The sequence below is a fragment of the Rhinoraja longicauda genome, chromosome 42 (genome assembly GCF_053455715.1).
Source record: "Rhinoraja longicauda isolate Sanriku21f chromosome 42, sRhiLon1.1, whole genome shotgun sequence".
Lineage (NCBI taxonomy): Eukaryota > Metazoa > Chordata > Chondrichthyes > Rajiformes > Arhynchobatidae > Rhinoraja > Rhinoraja longicauda.
Genome location: NC_135994.1, coordinates 9452013 through 9470809, shown reverse-complemented (window position 1 = coordinate 9470809; position 18797 = coordinate 9452013). Strand labels below are relative to the sequence as shown.

Here is an 18797-nt window from a genome sequence, read left to right as displayed (position 1 = left end):
CCATTGCCCACCGAGTCCGCACCGACCAGCGATCCCCGCACACACACCAGTTCTGTGTTATCCCCCTTTCTCATCCACTTCACTAGGGGGCAATTTACAGAGAGCCGATTAACCCATAAACCCGCACGTCTTTGGGATGTGGGAGGGAACCGGAGAAAACCCACGCAGGTCACGGGGAGAACGTGCAAACTCCGCACAAGGACAGCACCCGTAGTCGGGATGGAACCCGGGTCTCTGGCGCTGTGAGGCAGCAACTCTACCGCTGTGCCACCAGACAGGACCCAACCATCGGAAACAGCTGACTGACAGGAATATTAAGCTGTTTACAATGTAACAGAAAATATGGGGATGTGCCCTTGTACATTATTGGGAAAACGTCGAGTTAGGAGTGTTTAATTGTCACATGCACCGAAACATAACAATGACATTCTTACTTGCAGCCACACGGCCCACACGATCACGGGGAGAACGCACAAACTCCACACAGACAGCACCCGTAGTCAGACCGAACCCGGGTTCACTGGCGCCGTAAGGCAGCAACTCCACCGGCTGTGTGTCTGGCATCTACGCCTAAAAGCTTAAGGAGAAAGTGGGACAGCTAGCACAATGTCGACTTGAATAATTAGTGGTGTGTTTAGAGGATCAATGGTTTTAACAGCGTTGATAGACCAGAGTACAAGAGCTTTGCAATGGGTTAAAAAGTGAGTCATAGAGTGATACAGCGTGGAAACAGGCCCTTCGGCCCAACTTGCCCACACCGGCCAACATGTCCCAGCTACACTAGTCCCACTTGCCCGCGTTTGGCCCCTATCCCTCCAAACCTGTCCTATCCATGTACCTGTCTAACCGTTTCTTAAACGTTGGGATAGTCCCAGCCTCAACTACCTTCTCTGGCAGCTCGTTCCATACACCCACTACCCTCTGTGTGAAAAAGTTACCCCTCAGATTCCTATTAAATCTTTTCCCCTTCACCTTAAACCTATGTCCTCTGGTCCTCGATTCACCCTACTCTGGGCAAGAGATTATGTGCATCTACCCGATCTATTCTTCTCATGATCTTATACATTCATGATTGTCCGTTGAGCAAGCATCATATTCGGGTACTCACAAGTCATCATTTCTTAATTAATCTAATAATCACGCATTATTCCACCATATAGCTTGACATATTGCATCAACTATCTATAGTCACATTCTGGTCGATGTAATCCATCATCGGTCCACCATTATAAGATTATTAAGGGGTTGGACACGTTAGAGGCAGGAAACATGTTCCCAATGTTGGGGGAGTCCAGAACAAGGGGCCACAGTTTAAGAATAAGGGGTCGGCCATTTAGAACTGAGATGAGGAAAAACTTTTTCAGTCAAAGAGTTGTGAATCTGTGGAATTCTCTGCCTCAGAAGGCAGTGGAGGCCAATTCTCTGAATGCTTTCAAGAGAGAGCTAGATAGAGCTCTTAAGGATAGCGGAGTCAGGGGGTATGGGGAGAAGGCAGGAACGGGGTACTGATTGAGAAAGATCAGCCATGATCACATTGAATGGCGGTGCTGGCTCAAAGGGCCGAATGGCCTCCTCCTGCATCTATTGTCTATTGTTGAGCAATATTAAGATCAGTTGGCAGTTGTCTATTAACCAACATGAATGAGTTCAAATGAGCAGACTCAGCTCATTATTTCATATCAACTTGAATATTAAATCGCCAATCATTTTTAGTATTGACCAACTTGATGGCCTAGTTTAGATGCATTATAGTAGCGCAGCGGTAGAGTTGCTGCTTTACAGCGAATGCAGCGCCGGAGACTCAGGTTCGATCCTGACTATGGGTGCTGCACTGTAAGGAGTTTGTACGTTCTCCCCGTGACCTGCGTGGGTTTTCTCCGAGATCTTCGGTTTCCTCCCACACTCCAAAGACGTACAGGTATGTAGGTTAATTGGCTGGGTAAATGTAAAAATTGTCCCTAGTGGGTGTAGGATAGTGTTAATGTACGGGGATCACTGGGCGGCACGGACTTGGTGGGCCGAAAAGGCCTGTTTCCGGCTGTATATATATGATATGATATGATAATTTGAGTTTATAATCAATATCTGATGGGATATTGACCTGACAAAGGTTCTTTTAGGAGACCTGATCTGTGGTGAAGGTGTGATATGGTTCTAGATGGGAGAGTTTGCATGTTCTCAATCCAGTTTTGTCTAATGGATGACCTCTACATAAAATATTCTCTGGATGGGTTCTTTGTTCTGGGTACTGATTGAGAGTGATCAGCCATGATCGCATTGAATGGCGGTGCTGGCTCGAAGGGCTGAATGGCCTCCTCCTGCACCTATTGTCTATTGTCTATTGACCCGCTGAGTTATTCCAGCACTCTGTGAAACGTCACCTATCCATGTTCTCCACAGATGCTGCCTGACCCGCTGAGTTACTCCAGCACTCTGTGAAACGTCACCTATCCATGTTCTCCAGAGATGCTGCCTGACCCGCTGAGTTACTCCAGCACTCTGTGAAACGTCACCCATCCATGTTCTCCAGAGATGCTGCCTGACCCGCTGAGTTACTCCAGCAATCTGTGAAACGTCACCTATCCATGTTCTCCAGAGATGCTGCCTGACCCGCTGAGTTACTCCAGCACTCTGTGAAACGTCACCTATCCATGTTCTCCAGAGATGCTGCCTGACCCGCTGAGTTACTCCAGCACTGTGAAACGTCACCTATCCATGTTCCCCACAGATGCTGCCTGACCCGCTGAGTTACTCCAGCACTGTGTGAAACGTCACCCATTCCTTCTCTCCACAGATGCTGCCTGACCCGCTGAGTTACTCCAGCACTCTGTGAAACGTCACCCATTCCTTCTCTCCACAGATGCTGCCTGACCCGCTGAGTTACTCCAGCACTCTGTGAAACGTCACCTATCCATGTTCTCCACAGATGCTGCTTGTTTCTACACAACCGTTCCTACTCTGCCGTAACACGACTTAAATCTCAACGTAGAAAAACTCTTCTGTCACTTTTGGGCAAAATCAATCATTAATTAATTGTCGTGTTAGAGGGATAACCATCAAAGGTACACAGACATGATTCACAATTCAATCTTATATGACACACATATTTTGTCGTCTCGTAGCGGGAGGAATTGGCGACGCGGCAACAAAATTAGAACAAAATTAAGCTGCGGTCTTTTCTCCCAAAGTCATAAAGTTCCTCCGTAATGGAGGACAAATGTGGTATTTGCCTTGCTGCAAGCTAGCAACATTCATTACCGCAAGCTTCATGTAAGTATAAACCGCATTGATCGGTCTTTGCAAGCTCTTGTTTAAAAAATCTCTGGGACAAGCTTTTTCCAACAGCCTTTCTTTAGTTTTGAGTTGGAGCATTGTTGAATCCACTGACATACTTTGCACAGCATTGCTTGCTTCTTGCATGGATTATCTGTGGAATGCAACTATTTTGCTGTTGAGGTATAACGATCGTGGTTGATTAAGAAGTTCACCTTTCACTGTTATGCTTCTATTCACAGGTTTGAAGACCATTGTTGGTGCCCTAATCCAGTCTGTAAAGAAACTTTCCGATGTAATGATTTTGACTGTATTTTGCCTGAGTGTGTTTGCCCTGATTGGACTTCAGTTGTTCATGGGCAATTTAAGGCATAAATGTGTCATTTGGCCACCCGATTCAGCATATTTAAATGCCACAGACGAAAATGGAACAAGACTGTTTGACTTCCGCGAGTACATTATGAATGACAGTAAGCATTTTATGATTTTTGTCGTGAACTTTGATTTACGAGAGGAATGTTTTTGCATGGATTACATTGCAAATGATTGTGGGCAGTTTCCTTCTGAATAATTTCTGTCAGTGCCTCCCTCTGTCCGAGACCGCTGAATGAATGTATGCATTGAGCTGTGCCTGATTTGTTAGTTTGAGTGCTTAGATTGAGACGCATCTTTGAAATCCTAAGTATAATTAGGAGGACACCAGACTTCAGAAGTCGAAGGTATTTATTCACAAAATGCTGGAGTAACTCAGCAGGTCAGGCAGCATCTCAGGAGAGAAGGAATTGGTGACGTTTCGGGTCGAGACCCTTCTTCAGACCCGACCCGAAACGTCACCCATTCCTTCTCGACCCGAAACGTCACCCATTCCTTCTCGACCCGAAACGTCACCCATTCCTTCTCTCCTGAGATGCTGCCTGACCTGCTGAGTTACTCCAGCATTTTGTGAATAAATACTTTTGATTTGTACCAGCATCTGCAGTTATTTTCCTAGACCTCAGAAGTCTATCCTTTCAATAAAGCCGAGTTTCTCTTGAAGCCATTTCCCCTTTCAACATTGAATTCTCCAATTTTAAGTACCCCCCCTCCCCCTCCACCCCATCAATGCCCCACCTGGACTTGCAACTATTCCTCCCCTCCCCATCCCCCTATATTCCTTCCTCTGGCTTCACAATTCGCAACTCTTCAATCATCCCGTCTCACTCCTTCTGCTTTAATTTAGTTTAGTTGAGTTTGATTTAGAGATACAGCGCGGAAACAGGCCCTTCGGCCCACTGGGTCCTGGTCGCTGGTCGCTGGTCGGTGCGGACTCGGTGGGCCGAAGAGCCTGTTTCCGCGCTGTATCTCTAAACTAAACTCAACTAAACTAAATTAAAGCACATTAACACTATCCTACACACACAAGGGAGAAGTTTACACTTGTACCAAGCCAATTAACCAACAAACCTGCACGTCTTTGGAGTGGGGGAAGGAACCGAAGATCTCGGAGAAAACCCACGCAGGTCACGGGGAGAACGTGCAAACTCCGTACAGACAGCACCCGTAGTCGGGATGGAACCCGGGTCTCTGGCGCTGTGACACCGCTGCGCCACCGTGACACCGCTGCGCCACCTCTGGCCTTTGTTCCAACCATCTGCCTATCAAACCCCCCACTCGTCTGTGTCCACCTATTAATTACCTGCTACACTCTGTCCTGCCCCTCCTCTCTCCCAGATTCAGTTCCCTTCCCCCCCTCCTCACAATCAGCCTGAGGAAGGGTCCCGACCCGAAACATCACCTATCCATGTTCTCCAGAGATGCTGCCTGACCCGCTAAGTTACTCCAGCATTCTGTGAAACGTCACCTATCCATGTTCTCCACAGATGCTGCCTGACCTGCTGAGTTACTCCAGCACTCTGTGAAACGTCACCTATCCATGTTCTCCAGAGATGCTGCCTGACCCGCTAAGTTACTCCAGCATTCTGTGAAACGTCACCTATCCATGTTCTCCACAGATGCTGCCTGACCCGCTGAGTTACTCCAGCACTGTGTGAAACGTCACCTATCCATGTTCTCCAGAGATGCTGCCTTACTCCAGCACTTTGTGTCTTTTTGTTTATTAACGAGCATCTGCAGTTCCTCGTTTCTCCATTTTCCCCTTGTCTTTCCTTTCAATTACTTTGCAACCTTATTGCCCCTCGGTTGAAAAGAGTTTGCCCAAATTTCCATCTGATTGCTGCAGGTTTGTTTAATTGTGTCGCCTTTCCTCGTGAACACCTGTATTCCCAGACACTCTTTGCTGATCAAGGTGGTTTAAGAATATTTGTGAGTGATTTGCTTTTGCCTTGTGATGCTGTAGGACTTTGAGATACTGGAATGGATAACTTTGGAGTGTTTGAGCTTACACGAATGTTGTTTCTTGCTGATGCGCAGTCTTTTCACGGGCTGCCCCTTGATAAGAAATGAGTCTAACGATAGGGTTTAAGGAACTTGGATTAAAATGCCCATTATTCCTTTGCTGTAGGGAAGATAGAGAATACGCTTTCAGAGAACCTTGATTTGTTTTTATACGTGAATACCGACATTCATAGGTTCATAAGTGATAAGAGCTGAATTAGGCCATTTGGCCCATCTAGTCTACTCCGCCATTCAATCATGGCTGATCTATCTCTCCCTCTTAACCCCATTCTCCTGCCTTCTCCCCATAACCCCTGACACCCTAACATACTAATCCAGAATCTGTCAATCTCTGCCTTAAAAATATCCACTGACTTGGCCTCCACAACCGTCTGTGGCAATGAATCCCACAGATTCACCACCCTCTGACTGAAGAAATTCCTCCTCATCTCCCTCCTAGAGATAAAAAACGCAGGTCACGGGGAGAACGTGCAAACTCCGTACAGACAGCACCCGTAGTCGGGATGGAACCCGGGTCTCTGGCGCTGTGAGGCAGCAACTCTACCGCTGCGCCACCGTAATTGGAAATAATAAAATGTTGCCTCTGCAATGAGATGCCAGGCAGAATTGCAGCCTTTTGAGCACAATCATTTTACAATTTCTTACCATTTTAAACCACTTTCTATTTTTACCTGTAGGGAGGAACTGCAGATGCTGGTTGAAAAAAAGCTGGAGTAACTCAGCGGGACAGGCAGCATCTCTGGAGAGAAGGAATGGGTCGAGACTGGGTTCAGGCCCAGTCTGAAGATGGGTCTCGACCCGAAACGTCACCCATTCCTTCTCTCCAGAGATGCTGCCCGTCCCGCTGAGTTACTCCAGCGTTTTGTGTCGATCTTGTATTTTTTTCTGCTTAGTTGACTAGCGTCACGCGTTCCCACGCTCCCTCCTCCTGAAGCTGCCTTGCTCCCCCTTCACCGCCCACATTGCCCACCGAGCCATCGGCAAAGCTGGATGCTCATCACTTGATCCCTTCATCCAAACCTCTGGAGATTGTGGACGGCATAGGCCCCAGCACTAATGGCCGTGAAACTCCACTGAGCACAGCCTCCCAACCCATCTGTTTACTCCTGTCCCTCTGTCCTGTCATCCTTCAGCCATGCCCGCACATCGCCCAAATTCAGTGCCCTGTCATTCTGTTTAATAATCCCTTGTGATAGAGTCATACAGCTCGGAAACAGCCCCTTCGGCCCATCCCGTCCATTCCAACCAAGATGTCCCATAGTTCCATAGTCCCAGGCCAGCACGGTGGCGTAGCGGTAGAGTTGCTGCCTCACAGCGCCAGAGACCCGGGTTCCATCCTGACTACGGGTGCTGTCTGTACGGGGTTTGTGTATTCTTCCTGAGACCGTGCAGGTTTTCTCCGGGTGCTCCGGTTTCCTCCCACATTTCAAAGATGTGTAGCTTTGTAGGTTAATCGGCTTCAGCAACTTATCCCTCGTGTGCAGGATTGGGCAAGTGTATGGGTGATCGATCGCTGGTCGGCACGGACTCGGTGGGCCGAAGGGGCTGTTTCCATGCTGTATCACTAACCTAAACTAAAACGAAACTAAATTTCCCTGCGTTTGGCTTATATCTCTCTAAACCTTTCCTATCCATACCTGCCCAAGTTTCTTTTACATATTGTTTGAGTACCTGTCTCAACAACCACCTCTGGCTTCAGTATAAATTGTCCCTGGTGTATGTGGGACAGTGTCAGTGTGCGGGGATCGCTGGTCGGCGCAGACTCGGTGGGCCGAAGGGCCTGTTTCTGCCCTGTATCTCTAAACTAAACTAAAACTGAACTAAAGACCAACCTACCAGCTTTCTAAACTGATTCTTTACCTGCATGTGAACTTGCAAAGATTCATACATATAGACAATAGGTGCAGGAGGAGGCCATTCGGCCCTTCGAGCTAGCACCGCCATTCAATGTGACCATGGCAGATCATCCACAATCAGTAGAAACATAGAAAATAGGTGCAGCAGTAGGCCATTCGGCCCTTCGAGCCTGCACCGCCATTCAATATGATCATGGCTGATCATCCAACTCAGTATCCCGTACCTGCCTTCTCTCCATACCCCCTGATCCCTTTAGCCACAAGGGCCACATCTAACTCCCTCTTAAATATAGCCAATGAACTGGCCTCAACTACCCTCTGTGGCAGATTCCCATAGGCAGATTCCCATATCCCCTGACTCCGCTATCATTAAGAGCTCTATCTAACTCTCTCTTGCAAGCATCCAGAGAATTAGCCTCCACTGCCTCCTGAGGCAGAGAACACCTAACCCTCTGTAACTCACACTTTCTCCCATTTCTCACCGTTAAAAACACTCTTTTTTCTACCTAGGTCTATAACATCACATTTTTCCACACTCTATTCCATCTTACTTGCCCAGTCACATAGCCAGCCTGAAGCATCTGTCAGCATAATTTCCCTTTATTGGTTTAAACTAACTTTAATTTCCTTGTTTAAGAAGACACAAAGTGCTGGGGAAACTGAGGAACTTGGATAGGTGACGTTTTGGGATTGGCATTTGCCTGAAGAAGGGTCCCTCATGAAATGTCACCGATCCATGTTTAGATTAGTTTAGATTCATTTAGTTTAGAGATACAGTGCAGAAACAAGACGAAGTCCCACCCCCTCTCCTGACATCAGTCTGAAGAAGGGTCTCGACCCGAAACGCCACCCATTCCTTCTCTCCAGAGATGCTGCCTGACCCGCTGAGTTACTCCAGCACTCTGTGAAACGTCACCTATCCATGTTCTCCACAGATGCTGCCTGACCCGCTGAGTTACTCCAGCACTCTGTGAAACGTCACCTATCCATGTTCTCCACAGATGCTGCCTGACCCGCTGAGTTACTCCAGCACTCTGTGAAACGTCACCTATCCATGTTCTCCACAGATGCTGCCTGACCCGCTGAGTTACTCCAGCACTCTGTGAAACGTCACCTATCCATGTTCTCCAGAGATGCTGCCTGACCCGCTGAGTTACTCCAGCACTCTGTGAAACGTCACCTATCCATGTTCTCCACAGATGCTGCCTGACCCACTGAGTTACTCCAGCACTCTGTGAAACGTCACCTATCCATGTTCTCCACAGATGCTGCTTGACCCACTGAGTTACTCCAGCACTCTGTGAAACGTCACCTATCCATGTTCTCGAGTTGCTGCCTGACCCACTGAGTTACCCCAGCATTTTGTGTCCATGTTAGATTTCTGAAGCTCTTCAGCTCAAGTTATTAGTCTGTCCCAGGTCATTAGTTACTCCAGCACTTGATGTCTATCTTCGGTGTAAACAAGCATCTGCAGTTCCTTCCGACACAAAGATGAAGTTTTCCTCTTGTAGCATTTAACTTCTTCAATTGCAGAAAGGTGATTGTGACCGTGTCTGGCACTTATTGTTTTACATTTTGTTGGAACTCTTTGTGTTGTGGAAAGAAAAATGAAAGAAAAATATATTAATTAATTTGTTTCGAATTGTTCTCATTAAAACTCTGCTCATTTGCAGCAAATTTCTACACACTGGCGGGAGTTCCTGATGCTTTGCTTTGTGGAAATGGCTCTGATGCTGGGTAAGTTTTACATTCTATAAGTTCATCTCTGCCCTGTTTCTGAACTAATGTTGTTCCTGAACTCCTGTTCAGCTGTTTGATAAATGTAAGAGGCCTAAAGGGCCAGAATCTAGAGCCACAGAGTGATACAGTGTGGAAACAGGCCCTTCATAGAGTCACAGAGTGATACAGTGTGGAAACAGGCCCTTCATAGAGTCACAGAGTGATACAGTGTGGAAACAGGCCCTTCATAGAGTCACAGAGTGATACAGTGTGGAAACAGGCCCTTCATAGAGTCACAGAGTGATACAGTGTGGAAACAGGCCCTTCATAGAGTCATAGAGTGATACTCTGTGAAACGTCACCTATCCATGTTCTCCAGAGATGCTGTCTGACCCTGCTGAGTTACTCCAGCCTTTTGTGTCTGTTGGGATGCGAGGGTTAGTTCTCTGCTGCTGCAGATTGCAGCAAAGTGAGCTATGCTGCTGGGCCCACCTGGACTGATTGAGTGGGGCAGAGCACATACGTCACTGTCACCTTGACCTTCGGGACGAGACCAGTCCAGACACAAGAGTGCATATGAACAATATCCCACATCACATCCTGCATCTCAACAGCAACAGTCTTAGGCCGCAAATATACTCGTCTTGCAAATCCAAAGACAATCTTGCAATAGTTTAGTTTAACGTCATGTGTACCAAGGAACAGCGAAAGGCTTTTTTGTTGCATGCAATCCCGTCAACAGAAAGACTATACATCATTAAAATCAATCCATCCACAGCGTACGGCCAAAAGTTAACGGGAATAAAGTTTAGAACAAGATAAAGTCCGGTAAAGTGTGGTTAAAGATAGTCCGAGGGTCTCCAATGAGGTAGATGGGAGGTCAGGACCGCTCTCTAGTTGGTGAGAGGACGGTTCAGTTGCCTGATAACAGCCGGGAAGAAACTGTCCCTGAATCTGGAGGTGTGCGTTTTCACACTTCTGTACCTCTTGCCCGATGGGAGAGGGGAGAAGAGGGAGTGGCCGGGGTGAGACTGGTCCTTGATTATGCTGCTGGCCTTGCCGAGGCAGCGTGAGGTGTAGATGGAGTCGATGGAAGGGAGGTTGGTTTGTGTGATGGTCTGGGCTGCTGGCCTTGCCGAGGCAGCGTGAGGTGTAGATGGAGTCGATGGAAGGGAGGTTGGTTTGTGTGATGGTCTGGGCTGCTGGCCTTGCCGAGGCAGCGTGAGGTGTAGATGGAGTCGATGGAAGGGAGGTTGGTTTGTGTGATGGTCTGGGCTGCTGGCCTTGCCGAGGCAGCGTGAGGTGTAGATGGAGTCAATGGAAGGGAGGTTGGTTTGTGTGATGGTCTGGGCTGCGTCCACAACTCTCTGCGATTTCTTGCGGGTCTTGGATGGAGCTGTTCCCAAACCGTGCTGTGATGCATCCCAATAAAATAGGCTGTTTATTCATGTGTATTCCTGTATCTTGCCGAAGATAGACACAAAATGCTGAAGTAACTCAGCGGGACAGGCAGCATCTCTGGAGGGAAGGGATGGGTGACGTTTTGGGTCGAGACCCTTCTTCAGGCTGAATCAGGGGAGAATGAGATACAGAGATAAGGAGGTGTAAGGTGTGAAAACAAGACAAAGGGGATGGAGATCAAGGAAAATGTAGAATAGATCACTGTTAGCTGGGAGAAGGCAACAACACAGGAAACATAAAATGTAATCGGGGACAGTCAGACTGGTGGGAGAACTAGGAGTGAGGGGATGGAGAGAGAGGGAAAGCAAGGGCTATTTGAAGTTAGAGAGGTCAATGTTCATACCGCTGAGGTGTAAGCTGCCCAAGCGAAATATGAGATGCTGTTTCTCCAATGTGCACTGGGCCTCTCACTCTGACAATGGAGGAGGTCCAGGACAGAAAGGTCAGACTGGGAGTGGGAGGGGGAGTTGAAGTGCTCAGCCACCGGGAGATCAGGTTGGTTTAGGCGGACTGAGCGAAGGTGTTGAGCGAAACGATCGCCGAGCCTGCGCTTGGTCTCGCCAATGTAGAGAAGTTGACACCTGGAACAGCGGATACAGTAGATGAGGTTGGAGGAGGTGCAGGTGAACCTCTGCCTCTTGCTTCAACATCCCTGCCCTACCTGTGTCTGTGTCTGGAAATATCAACTATTTGCTAATGAGCATTTCAGGATATCATTCGCCTGCAATTGGGAAGAAGCAAAAAAAAAAAGCTATTTCCGATGTTCCTGATAAAACCACCAAAAACGACCTAATGTTTGGAGATAGACACAAAAAGCTGGAGTAACTCAGTGGGACAGGCAGCATCTCTGGAGAGAAGGGATGGGTGACGTTTCAGCTCGAGACCCTTCTTCAGACTGAGAGTCAGGGGAGAGGGAAACGAGAGGTATAGACAGTGCAGCGGTAGAGTTGCTGCCTTACAGCGCTTACAGCGCCAGAGACCCGGGTTCTATCCCGACTACGGGCGCCGTCCGTACGGAGTTTGTACGTTCTCCCCGTGACCTGCGTGGGTTTTCTCCGAGATCTTCAGTTCCCTCCCACACTCCAAAGACGTGCATGTTTGTAGGTTAATTGGCTTGGTATAAATGTAAATTGTCCCTAGTGGGTGTAGGATAGCGTTAGTGTGCGGGGATCGCTGGTCGGCGCGGACTCGGCGGGCCGAAGGGATTGTTTCCGCGCTGTATCTCCAAACTAAACTAGACTAAAACAATGATGTAGAGAGATATAGAACAAATGAATGAAAGATATGCGAAAAAATAAAGATGATAAAGACCATTGTTAGCTGTTTGCTATGAGATTTGGCCTTCAGCATCAGAGAATAATATGACGTCACAGAATCGTGTATGTCATGAATATGTCCACTTTTACTACTCTGCTACATTTTGCTACCCCATTCACATGTATTTTTCTTCCCAACTATCATTGATGCACCCAACTCGAGATAAAACACCGCGAGCAGTATTAATATTGATTTATAGACAATAGACAATAGGTGCAGGAGGAGGCCATTCAGCCCTTTGAGCCAGCGCCGCCATTCAATGTGATCATGGCTGATCATCCACAATCAGTACCCCGTGCCTGCCTTCTCCCCATACCCCCTGACTCCACTATCCTTAAGAGCTCTATCTAGCTCTCTCTTGAATGCATTCAGAGAATTGGCCTCCACTGCCTTCTGAGGCAGAGAATTCCACAGATTCACAACTCTCTGACTGAAAAAGTTTTTCCTCATCTCCGTTCTAAATGGCCTACCCCTTATTCTTAAACTGTGGCCCCTGGTTCTGGACTCCCCCAACATTGGGAGCATGTTTCCTGCCTCTAACGTGTCCAATCCCTTCTAACTTCAAGTCATCCTTGCATCCCCTCTCTCCCCGCCCCTCCCCCACCCTAATCATCGGACAAGTTTCACTGCCTGCGTATCTCGTTATCATGTGTAGGAAAGAACTGCAGGTGCTGGTTTAAATCAAAGGCCGATTACGGAGTGCTGGAGTAACTCAGCGGGTCGGGCAGCATCTCTGGAGAGAAGGAATGGATGACGTTTCACAGAGTGCTGGAGTAACTCAGTGGGACAGGCAGCATCTCTGGAGAGAAGGAATGGGTGACGTTTCAGGTCGAGACCCTTCTTCAGACTCGTTATCATCTTCTCCACAGCCAACAATGGACCATTGTAGGCTCCACCTTTCTTGATCATCGTTGCTTTTTTGCATATCTTTCATTCATTTGTTTAGTTTAGTTTAGTTAAGAGATACAGGGTGGAAACAGGCCCTTCGGCCCACCAAGTCCGTGCCGACCAGCGATCCCCGCACACTAACACTATCCTAAACACACTAGGGACAAGTTACAATTTCTTTTACTGAAGCCAATTGACCTTCAAACCCGCACATCTTTGGAGTGTGTGAGGAAACCGGAGCACCTGGAGAAAACCCACGAGGGTCACAGGAAGAACATACAGACTCTGTCCAGACAGCACCAGTAGTCAGGATGGAACCCGGGTCTCTGGCGCTGTGAGGCAGCAACTCTACCGCTGTGCCACCGTGCCCACTAAGGAAAGGTTCAGAGGGGTTTGGGCCAAATGCGGGCAGGTGGAACTTGTGTGGACGGGGCACTTTGGTCGGCATGGGCAAGTTGGGCCGAAGGGCGTGTTTCCACGCTGCGTGACTATGAATCTATATAGTTTCACAAGGTCAAAAAGAGTGGGGTGATTGAGTGGAAGAAGATAACTGCAGATGCTGGTACAAATCGAAGGTATTTATTCACAAAATGCTGGAGTAACTCTGCAGGTCAGGCAGCATCTCAGGAGAGAAGGGGGTAGGGTGTTGACATGGATAGAAAATTGGTTGGCAGACAGGAAGCAAAGAGTAGGAGTAAACGGGTCTTTTTCAGAATGGCGAGTGGAGTGCCGCAAGGCTCGGTGTTGGGGCCGCAACTGTTTACCATATATATTAATGATTTGGATGAAGGAATTAGAAGCAACACTAGCAAGTTTGCATCCTGAGATGCTGCCTGACCTGCTGAGTTACTCCAGCATTTTGTGAATAAATACTGGGTGATTGAGTGGGATGATAGTGGATCCTGTCACAGTCGCCAGACTGCGGTGGCATCTTGCCAACGAGCAGCATCGCCACTGAAGAGTGGATTGAATGAGTAGCCGGGCAGGTACGTGATGCACAGAACAGTCCCTGTGAGCCACATCACTCTCTGGAGCTGCGGCCTCAAGGCTCCCAATGTCCACAAAGTGTCCCATTCAAAGGCAAGTCAACGGCCTCGTGTGCAATGCTATTTACGAGGAAATTTACAAGGATGTTGCCAGGACTCGAGGGTCTGAGCTCCAGGGAGAGGTTGAGCAGGCTGGGTCTCTATTCCTTGGAGCGCAGGAGGATGAGGGGTGATCTTATCGAGGTGTACAAAATCATGAGAGGAACAGATCGGGTTGAGTCTCTTGCCCAGAGTAGGGGAATCGAGGACCAGAGGACAGAGGTTCAAGGTGAAGGGGAAAAGATTTAATAGGAATCGGAGGGGTAACTTTTTCACACAAAGGGTGGTGGGTGTATGGAACGAGCTGCCGGAGGAGGTAGTTGAGGCTGGGACTATCGCAACGTTTAAGAAACATAGAAACATAGAAAATAGGTACAGGAGGAGGCCATTCGGCCCCTCGAGCCAGCACCGCCATTCATTGTGATCATGGCTGATCGTCCACAATCAATAACCCGTGCCTGCCTTCTCCCCATATCCCTTAATTCCACTAGCCCCTAGAGCTCCATCTAACTCTCTCTTAAATCCATCCAGTGATTTGGCCTCCACTGACCTCTGTGGCAGAGAATTCCACAAATTCACAACTTTCTGTGTGAAAAAGTTCCTTCTCACCTCAGTTTTAAATGGCCTCCCCTTTATTCTTAGACTGTGACCCCTGGTTCTGGACTCCCCCAACATTGGGAACATTTTCCCTGCATCTAGCTTGTCCAGTCCTTTTATCATTTTATATGTTTCTATAAGATCCCCACTCATCCTTCTAAACTCCAGTGAATACAAGCCTAGTCTTTTCAATCTTTCTTCATATGTCAGTCCCGCCATCCCAGGGATCAATCTCATGAACCTACGCTGCACTGCCTCAATTACAAGGATGTCCTTCCTCAAATTAGGAGACCAAAACTGTACACAATACTCCAGATGTGGTCTTACCAGGGCCCTATACAACTGCAGAAGAACCTCTTTACTCCTATACTGAAATCCTCTTGTTATGAAGGCCAACATGCCATTAGCTTTCTTCACTGCCTGCTGTACCTGCACGCCAACTTTCAGTGACTGGTGTACAAGGACACCCAGGTCTCGCTGCACCTCCCCCTTACCTAACCTAACTCCATTGAGATAATAATCTGCCTCCTTGTTTTTTCCGCCAAAGTGGATAACTTCACATTTATCTATATTATACTGCATCTGCCACGCATCTGCCCACTCACTCAACCTGTCCAGGTCACCCTGCAACCTCCTAGCATCCTCTTCACAGTTCACACTGTCACCCAGCTTTGTGTCATCTGCAAACTTGCTAGTGTTGCTTCTAATTCCTTCATCCAAATCATTAATATATACAGTAAACAGTTGCGACCCCAACACTGAGCCTTGCAGCACTCCACTCGCCACTGCCTGCCATTCTGAATAGGACCCGTTTACTCCTACTCTTTGCTTCCTGTCTGCCAACCAATTCTCTATCCATGTCAACACCCTCCCCCAATACCATGTGCTCTAATTTTGCTCACCAATCTCCCGTGCGGGACCTTATCAAAGGCTTTCTGAAAGTCTAGATACACTACATCCACTGGCTCCCCTTCATCCATTTTACTTGTCACATCCTCAAAAAAATTCCAGAAGATTAGTCAAGCGTGATTTTCCTTTCATAAATCCATGCTGACTTGGACTTATCCTTTTACTGCTATCCAAATGCACCATTATTACCTCTTTAATAATTGACTCCAGCATCTTCCCCACCACCGAAGTCAGGCTAACTGGTCTGTAATTCCCCGTTTTCTCTCTCGCTCCTTTCTTGAAAAGTGGGATAACATTAGCTATCCTCCAATCCACAGGAACTGATCCTGAATCTATTGAACATTGGAAAATGATCACCAATGCGTCCACTATTCCTGGAGCCACCTCCCTGAGGACCCTGGGATGCAGACCATCAGGCCCTGGGGATTTATCAGCCTTCAGTCCCATCAGTCTACCCAATACTATTTCTCGCCTAATGCAAATTTCTTTCAGTTCCTCTACCCCCCTAGATCCTCTGTCCTCCAGTACATCTGGGAGATTGTTTGTGTCTTCCTTAGTGAAGACAGATCCGAAGTACCTGTTCAACTCTTCTGCCATTTCCTTGTTACCCATAATAATTTCACCCGTGTCTGCCTTCAAGGGACCCACATTTGACTTTGTCACTCTTTTTCTCTTAACATATCTAAAGAAGCTTTTACTGTCCTTCTTTATATTCTTGGCCAGCTTCCCCTCGTACTTCATCTTTTCAGCCCGTATTGCCCGTTTTGTTACCTTCTGTTATCCTATGAAAGTTTCCCAATCCTCTGGCTTCCCGCTACTCTTTGCTGTGTTATACATCTTTCCTTTGAGTTTTATTCCATCCCTAACTTCCCTTGTCAGCCACAGTTGCCTCCTACTCCCCTTAGAATCTTTCTTCCACTTTGGAATGAAATGATCCTGTGTCTTCCGGATTATGCCCAGTTAGACAGTTAGACAGGTACATGGATAGGACAGGTTTGGAGAGATGTGGACCAAACGCGGGCAGGTGTGACTAGTGTAGCTGGGACATGTTGGTCGGTGTGGGCAAGTTGGGCCGGTGGGCCTGTTTCCACGCTGCGTCACTCTGTGACTCTGAGTTTAAATGCTCCGTGTTTCACTGAGATTGATCCCCAGGCAACCGTTGTGTGCAGCTTTGAGCCTTTGTCATTGTCTGTGCAGGTGAAATATGTACAGAGTACCCGCTGCATTTACCTGCTAAATGACTTCACCGGACATTGCGTTGGGAATTTATTTTACGTTTTGAACAGCTCAGCATTCATGTCAGCCAGCTGTTTCAGATGGTTGGGTCATAGAATGGCGGCATGGTGACGCAGGTGTAGAGTTGCTGCCTCAGAGCGCCAGAGACCCGGGTTCCATCCTGACCACGGGTGCTGTCTGTACGGAGTTTGCACGTTCTCCCCGTGACCACGTGGGTTTTCTCCGGGTGCTTCGGTTTCCTCCCACACTCCAAAGACGTGCAAGTTTTTTACGTCTTCTGCAACTTCTCCATAGAGTTTAGTTTAGAGATACAGCGCGGAAACAGGCCCTTCGGCCCACCGAGTCCGCGCCAACCAGCGATCCCCGCGATGTAGTAAGTAGTGTGTAGGATAGAACTAGTGTATGGGTGATTGCAGGTCGGCGTGGATTCAGTGGGCCAAAGGGCCTGTTTCCAGGCTGTATCTCTGAAGAATGAGACTGGATATGTTTGACTCAAGCTCTTTGAATGTAAATATACTTCAGTTTACACCAGAACCTGTTGCCAGGGGAAATCAAACTCTTATTTGTTGACCATTTTGTCCGCTCAAATATAAAAAAAGCTGATTATTGGTGCAGATGAAGCCTGCAGATTTCCAAAATATAAACTCGAGGTATATTCCCTCCATCTGTGACAAACCTTTCTTGGATGTGCAAGAAACAGCGGCTAATGTATTTTCTACAACAGAAGGGAAATGTAATGCTGAGGCTCTATAAGGCGCTGGTCAGGCTGCATTTGGAGCACTGTGAGCAGTTGTGGGCCCCATATCTGAGGAAGGATGTGCTGGCTCTGGAGAGGGTCCAGAGGAGGTTTACAAGAATGATCCCAGGAATGAGTGGGTTAACATATGATGATCGTTTGTCAGCACTGGGCCTGTACTCGCTGGAGTTTAGAAGGATGAGGGGGGACCTCATTGAAACTTACCGAATAGTGAAAGGCCTGGATAGAGTGGATGTGGAGAGGATGTTTCCACTAGTGGGAGGGTCTAGGACCAGAGGGCACAGCCTCAGAATTAAAGGACGTACCTTTAGAAAGGAGATGAGGAGGAATTTCTTTAGTCAGAGGGTGGTGAATCTGTGGGATTCTTTGCCACAGACAAAGTCAGTGGATATTTTGAAGGCAGAGATAGACAGATTCTTGATTAGTGCGGGTGTCAGGGATTATGGGGAGAAGTCAGGAAAGTGGGGTTGATGAGGGAGAGATAGATCAGCCATGATTGAATGGCGGTGGACTCGATGGGCTGAATGGCCTCATTCTGCTCCTATAACTTGTGAACGTGTGAATGTTATGCAGTGGGGGAATTCCTGCATGGTGTCCTTACACCAGTGAACCCTCTGGCAACAAACACAAGCATTGGCAAATGCTCAGGAAAAGTGTTGTTCTGGTCTATATACAGCACGTTACTTCACAGATTAATTTCCCTTGATTCTCTGACACTTTAAAATGTACTTTCACACTACCCTGCTTGATCTGCTATTTTACACAGCCAGTCACTCTCAGGAATGCTATTTCAGTTCAATGGTTGCAGGGTATTAAATGTTCCACGGTGCTGTTCTGGAAACACGGAAACATAGAAAATAGGTGCAGGAGTAGGCCATTCAGCCCTTCGAGCCAGCACCACCATTCAATATGATCATGGCTGATCATCCACAATCAGTACCCCGTTCCTGCTTTCTCCCCATATCCCTTGATTCCGTTAGCCCTAAGAGCTAAATCTAACTCTCTCTTGAAAACATCCAGTGAATCGGCCTCCACTGCCTTCTGTGGCAGAGAATTCCACAACTCTCTGGGTGAAAAGACTTTTCCTCATCTCAGTCCAAAATGGCCGACCCCTTATTCTTAAACTGTGTGACCCCTGGTTCTGGACTCCCCCGACATCAGGAACATTTTTCCTGCATCTACCCTGTCCAATCCCTCTAGTTTCTATAAGATCCCCTCTCATCCTTCTAAATTCCGGTGAATACAAGCCCATTCTTTCATCCTGTTCCATTATTCTGCTTTGAAAGTTCCAAGGGTTTGTCGGGA

The 18797-nt window shown here is 47.7% G+C and overlaps 1 protein-coding gene across 3 annotated transcripts in view; it reads left to right on the top strand.

The window, feature by feature from the left end:
• LOC144612020 (sodium channel protein type 8 subunit alpha-like) overlaps positions 1 to 18797 on the top strand; it is a 255684-nt gene that overhangs the window by 104913 nt on the left and 131974 nt on the right. For all 3 annotated transcript variants that reach the window (XM_078431465.1, XM_078431467.1, XM_078431466.1), the window contains exons 8-9: positions 3516 to 3743; positions 9197 to 9260. In XM_078431465.1, coding sequence (XP_078287591.1) covers positions 3516 to 3743; positions 9197 to 9260 — 292 coding nt within the window. The remainder of the gene's footprint in view (positions 1 to 3515; positions 3744 to 9196; positions 9261 to 18797) is intronic.